This window comes from Lygodium microphyllum, chromosome 25 (genome assembly GCF_053477565.2).
Source record: "Lygodium microphyllum isolate KBCC chromosome 25, Lygodium_microphyllum_v1.1.10, whole genome shotgun sequence".
Lineage (NCBI taxonomy): Eukaryota > Viridiplantae > Streptophyta > Polypodiopsida > Schizaeales > Lygodiaceae > Lygodium > Lygodium microphyllum.
In genome coordinates this window covers 60,708,390-60,715,070 of record NC_141159.1, presented here as the reverse complement: position 1 = coordinate 60,715,070, position 6,681 = coordinate 60,708,390, and the positions used below count along the sequence as shown (strand labels likewise).

At 40.6% G+C, this 6,681-nt stretch overlaps 1 protein-coding gene across 1 annotated transcript; it reads left to right on the top strand.

The window, feature by feature from the left end:
• Positions 1-412: 412 nt before the first annotated feature.
• On the top strand, positions 413-4,710 carry LOC148014281 (eukaryotic translation initiation factor 4E-1-like). Its single transcript, XM_087666491.1, has 5 exons — positions 413-777; positions 1,361-1,526; positions 3,920-4,045; positions 4,304-4,369; positions 4,456-4,710. Exons 1-5 carry the CDS (start codon positions 539-541, stop codon positions 4,501-4,503), a joined length of 645 nt encoding a protein of 214 aa, XP_087522617.1. The 5' UTR covers positions 413-538; the 3' UTR covers positions 4,504-4,710.
• Positions 4,711-6,681: the final 1,971 nt, after the last annotated feature.

Here is a 6,681-nt window from a genome sequence, read left to right as displayed (position 1 = left end):
TATGGGGGAAGGGATCATCCTTTTGTTGCATCTTTAAGTTGTTCCCCAAGTCTAGGATCTTCAATTACCTCATTATCATGGAAAATTTGCTTCCACCATAACTTGGCTTTGCCTATGATTCACAACTACACAATCATGGCATATTTGTTGTGCTTGTTAGTCATCTATAGCTTCTAACTAGACGTTAGAACCCATTTCAACCTAAGCTCTGCTGCTCAAGTTCGATGGTTGGATCTCTAAAAATCTAAAGAATTTAAAAAATTCTAAAATTTACCAAGAGCAGTTGAGGTTGCAAGATCTAACTGTGTAATTAATCACCTAATGATTATTACCAAAAAATTAATCACCTTATGATTACTACCAATAAAAGTACGATTAATGGGGTCTATAAATCTCTCCTTTCACGTGGAAGGGTGGCCTCTGCGGGCTGGGCTTTTTGGCATCTGACGCGTGACCCTCCGCAGTCTAAAACCTTTGGTCTGTGTGTGTGTGTGCGTCTCAAGCGATCTTCTTCTTTCATAACACGAGACAGAGGACGATGGCGGAGGTTGCCCCTTCCATGGATGCCCTGCCCCCTTCCTCCAACGACGCAGCGGTAGAGGCCTCCCCCCTCGACGAGGCCCCCCCCCCCTCTCAGCACCAGCCCCCGCCAGAGAAGCACCCCCTCGAGCATCCCTGGACCATCTGGTTCGACAACACCGGCAAGACCAAGCAGACCAGTTGGGGTAGTGCCCTTCGCCCTGTCTACACATTCCCCACCGTCGAAGACTTCTGGTGGTAAGCTTTCATATATGTCCTTCCCTTTCCCTTTGCATGGACTGGCCAAAAACAGCACAGAAATTAGGGTTGTGTTCTCGTCAAAATCAGGGTCGTGCGTTGTTTTAGGTGAATCTGTAGATCGGTTTTGCGCTCTCAACGTACAGAACCTAAGAGTGCCTGTGGAAGTTTGTCTTTTTTAGGTCGATCAGTAGATCAATCTGACGTTTTCTAAGCGAATATAGAAATCAATGGATGCGTTTCTCATCTGATTGTTTAGTGTACATGAGGTCAAATCTAAAAGGAGCATAGATTCACAGAGGAAGCAGTTTGACGCCGTAGACTGTGGCTGAAGATAATGAAACTCGAGATAGAACTTTGATTCAAGGTTAGTTTACTTGGGTTTTGCCTAGAGATGGAATTCTCAAACTAGGCTAGAGAATTGCAACATGGAGGATATTCCAGCCTACCATCACCATGGACTAGCAGCGCTAGGTTTTCTCTTTATAAGGGATTGTTAATGCACTCTCGTTACACTTCAATTCCAATGGACAATGTGTTCACGCTTTTCATCAACTCTTTTGTGGATTTCTCTCTTTTGCAGTCTTTATAATAACCTTGTCCAACCAAGTCGGCTGGTCCAAGGAGCTGACTTCCATTGTTTTAAGAAGGGAATCTCACCCCAGTGGGAGGACCCAAAGTGTGCAAATGGAGGAAAATGGACAGTGCTTTGCAAAGGAAAAGTTGTTGACACTTATTGGCTTAATACGGTATGACATCTGTCTCGAATAAATTGTTATTAATTGCTGGAAAGTAGATTTTTCCCTTCTGAAAAGCTGGATCTTAAGTGCTGTAAAATCAAATGGTAACATGGTATTAGTCAATCTTGTAGACTGAAGGAATGCTAGCTAAACTATAGATTGAAGAAATTATGGTTATAAGTTACTTGTTTCCTTTCTGTGTAGGAACATAAGTAGGTTAGGTTTTTAAAGGCTAGGCTTATGTATTTTGAATCAAAGGAAAGTTGCATGGAAAGTGCCACTATCTTAAAGGACTTGACTTGTCTGAACGTTGCTATAGGCCATCCAAGCAATTCTACAAGGAAAAAGGAACTTTTCATGCCTTATGGCAGGTCATAGAAATGGGGAACCGCCTTTCCCAATTTAGGAACGGCTTAAGGAGTTTTGGGACATGCCAGGAATCAATCAATTATAGTAATAGTGCATGGTCATTCTGCAGCTTTAGAATGGCTGAATGCATTCCAGGCACCTCCAGGCAGGAAATGGACAGAAATGCTTCTGCTTGTTCCCTGTCTTGTTCCAATCTGGTTCCATCTGCTCCCCTTTGGTTGCCTATCCCATTCTTAGTCTGAAACAGGCCATTCCTGTCTTTTAGGCTTATTTTATTGGGTGTGCTTTTTCTTTTCCTGCTATGCCAACATCCTGTCACACCTGTATATGACCTCGTTGTCCTCTCTCTCTCTCTCTCTCTCTCTCTCTCTCTCTCTCTCAAGTTAATTGTTTATTCCTTAATAACATGACATATTAGATATGTAGGCATGTTCCTTATGTAAACGTATGCATATTTATTTGTTGATTTATTGAATATTTTAAAAAAGTATTCATATATCTTTGAAATGCTGCTCCCCAGCTCCCATTCATGTCTTTTTGTGACTCATGCCAGCATTCTCACAGGACTTCCACGTTCCCACTGTTACGATGGATTCTATTCCAGTTCCTGTTCCTTCCCCTTCCTTGTTTCATGTTACTGTGCAATAAGTATCTAATGATCTTTGAAAGAGAGTTGAAGCAAAAGGCTGTCATCAGGGTGAGAACATTTTAAGAGTTGGTTGAAATGTTGGCTAACAGCAATAGTTGTAGGTTGAGGGAGGGATAGCATGTTTGTACCAATGGAGTTGTTCCTCTTTCGTAGGGCTATACTTAGTTTCAATGCTAAATGAGGTGCAGTCAGAGTTTGGTTGGAGGTTCATATTGTCATTGGATTTTATTAGGGTTTAACTTTCAAAGAAATGGGGAGAAAAGGTAGTAATAAAAATCACTAGACAAACAGGTAGTACTGATGAGTAAAATGCTGAAGTATGGTTCCTGTGTTCTAAAGCCATTTATCTGTCTTTGCCTTCTTTCTCGATGAACTGGAAGTTAACCCTTGAGAAAGTCTTTCATTTTCTGTTTCTCTGTGTTTGGAAGGTACCCCTCACATTGTTCCTGGTCATTAGTTGTGTTTGGTGTAATTTGGGAATTGTGCACCATTTGAGAATATGCAATAAATATATGTTCAGCTGCTTGAGAGCCAAGGCACATCAGTATCTTGAAGGGATAAAGGAAGTAAATGCACAATTTTTAGTGTGTTTCTAGCAGCCTGTAATATGATGTAAAGGCAAGAGAGAGAGAAGCTGGACAACATTATATCAATTGCCAAATAGGGGGAAGATGACTCAATTGTCCAGACATGACCGCTGAGGGTGGAATAGGATAAATTCCCTACCAGTGTGGGTATTGAACAAGCTTTCATGATCATGCATTGGGGGGGTGTGGGTCATACTATACCTTACTAGGACCTTTACTAGGATGATTAGCCTGGGATTCATAGCTGCCTCGTAAATTGGGAATTGTGCACTATTTGAAATCATGCAATAATCTGCTTAAGTTCTTTCACAGCTGCAACAGGTCATCATCGTCTCAGGCCCATGCTACTTCAACAAAGTCCAACTGGCAACATGAGAGTTACAAAACTCATGTTTTCTGGGGCATCTGTAGATCTGAGCCAACCCATATTCCTGGTAGAGTTTGGAGTGTATTAGGTTTCTGTTCACATATATTTAACTTGAAACAGACTATCTGAAAGTAGAAGATTTTAACTTAAAACAGGTTATCTGAAAGTAGAAAGATCTCAACTTAAAACAGACTATCAGAAAGAACAGATTCAGAGAGTAGAGACATGAGAGAGGAGTGAATAGCAAGGGAGGAGAGGAGACTGTCACCAGAATCTTATTCTTAGAACATGGTCTTCTTATTGATATAACTTTGGCGATGCATGATGCTTTTAGTTTGAAGCTGCATTATCACTGTTATGATTTTTCTTTCAGTAGGTTTGTTCTTTAAGGTAAATCTGATCATGCATGTTGTTTCTTCTTGACTTGCAGCTCCTGGCTATGATTGGAGAGCAATTTGATGAAGGTGATGAGATCTGTGGTGTGGTTGTTAGTGTAAGGGCAAAACAAGACAAAATCTCTCTTTGGACCAAAACTGCCTCAAATGAGGCTGCCCAGGTACTTTTCAAGTCAAAGTAGAAATGAAAATTGAAACTAGATTTTACTTGAAAATATTGATGTTCCACTCCCCATCCACTCCAATTACTCATAGGATGCAGACTAAATTTTCTAAATATTTTACTTTTTAACTGAAGTCCCCTCTATTAGGCAGAAGATTTGGGAAGAACTGAAGTCCTGTGACTATTTGAGGTCTATTTTTAATGCTACAATGTTGCAGTTTGTCATGTGGAATTCACACAGTAATTTTTTTTGCAGATGAGCATAGGCAGGCAATGGAAGGACCTGCTGGATTACAGCGACACCATTGGCTACATAGCTCATGTGAGTAAAAGAGGTTGGAGTCTTCTACATGGCTTGTCATTTTCATGGGTTTTGTTAACTAAGTCCAAACAAATTCTGAACTGCAGGACGATGCTAAGAAAGCAGGGAGATTGAACACCAGATATTTTGTCTAGAGAATTTTGTAGACTTTTGAGAGCAATTACAGGTCCAGTCATGATATTTGTGACCTATTTACAGGTTGATATCTGGCTTGAGTGTTACATGCACTCTAAAAGTTGAGTTGTTTGGAGCCAGAAAGGCCAACTCTACTGGATCTCTGTATAGCCTTGTTACTGTACTTTTGTTGAGTGATGAGAAATAAAAGGCTTTGTTTGTGTTCATATTTAAGTAGACCTACTGTACTGTTGGTTGTGGCTTATTAATTGTGTGTCTTGCTCATGACCCACACGATACTGGAAGTCTGTACTCTCTCTCTCTCTTGTGGCCACAAGCAACCCAGGGGCACTATTGTGGCCTTTCTTATGACCCTCTTTATCTTGACCTCCTCTTGGTCTCGTCTCGCAAGTCCAGGCTGCCCTGAGCTCTTCTAATTTCTCCCTGGTTTTGGCTATGTTTATAACAGGCATGCGTTCCTCCTCAAACCTTGGAATATTCATTATCTTTGCACAGAAATTTTTTATTGTGGATGTTATTTGTAAGTTTTGAATCAGTTCTCATGCTTTCAAGCAGGTATGAGATTTGTATGCAAGCAAGAGAATCAGCAAGATATGGCTCATCACCAACCTGATAAGGCTGTTGGAGTTGATTGTCTCAGCTTTCTGATATTTGTGCGCAGAAATGATGTGATATTTGTGCAGAATCGGGCGACCACTGTACCTCTCGCCTATTAGTTTTATGCAGCTTGACTTAACTAACTAACAGCTTGACTTTGCATCCTTGCATCTTTCTTTGGATGGGGTGGTTATAGATAGGAAACCTTGAAAGGTGCTTGTAGTGCTAGGCAGTACAAATACTGGCAAACACAAGAAGTGGCAGGTTTGTGCAGCTCGACTTTGCATCCTCACATCTTTTTTTTGGGTGGGGTGAATTACAGACAGGAACCTTTTAAGGTGCTTGTAGTGCTAGGTGCCACAAATACCGACAAACACAAGAAGCGGTGTCACGCAAAGTTGTATTCCAACTATTGACCATGAATATCATTTAGCAAAATGCCCAAGTTGCTTGTGTATTTAACATCTGGAAACGAGTGTGGAATTTACGCTTCGTTGAGCAAAAGATTGAATTTTTAATGTAACATCTGGAAACAAGTGTGGAATTCAGAGTGACCTTTTCACGTGGTCGGTTCCTAGTGGAGATTGTGCCCACAATTTGTTTTGTGATCAAACATGGGGACACTCCATGTGTAGTGCCCAGCAAGTGGCCTTTGGTCCTTACATGTCTGCCTGCAGCCATTTTGTCTTTTCAAAATCTACTGACTAACTGGTCATATTTGAGGTGTCCACATGTTTGTCCAGTGGTTGGGTCTACCAATGATCTCATCACAGTCTTTTGTCTTTTCAAAAGCCTCAATTGCCACCATGAAGTTAGAGAATCATCAAAAGGGATGCTGGCAAGTAAATTAACATGTTTTATCAGTAGAAAGCTCAATAGAAGGAAAGAGGCAGGACCATGTAAATGTAAGGCCTTAACTTCTGTGGAGATGGTGGGTTCTCTTGATTTGTTATGTGTTGTAGTCTTTTGGTGAAGTTACAACTTTTTTTGCTTGGTACACCAAAGGATTGTCAAGGTAGTCTTTCGAGCATCCTTTGAGGGTTTGCAGGCCTTACCCTTTCTCTTGGACCTACTTGGTTTTGAGCATTCCTCTTCCGCAGAGTTGTTCTCATTGCTACTTTCTTTCTCTAGGTTTGAATCCATATCGGAGTCATTGGTTCCATATGATTGGGTTTGTCAATGAGTTTGGTCGATTTTCTCCCTTTTTTGGGCTTGTCCTTTGCTAGAACATCTCAATGTAGAGTGCACACTAGTAAAAGAATCCAAGTTGTTAATGGATAGGTCTTTCGTACCTTAGGCTTTATAGATTTTCTTTTGTACTTCAAGATACTTAACACTATTTTGCTATTTGTTGCTTCTTGAGTTTGTCTTCCGTGATCGTATTTCAAACACTTGCATATTTCCTCACACACAAAAATCGACGAGGGTAGTCAAAATATATTCGTTAATCAATTAGTACTAATTTGACTTCAATCTTTTGACTTAGTATGTGAGCAATCTTTTAGATTGTTGTGTGAAAACTGGACTCCAAAATTTTGCCTTTATATTTGATATTCTCTTTGCTAGTCTCTTTTGACCTA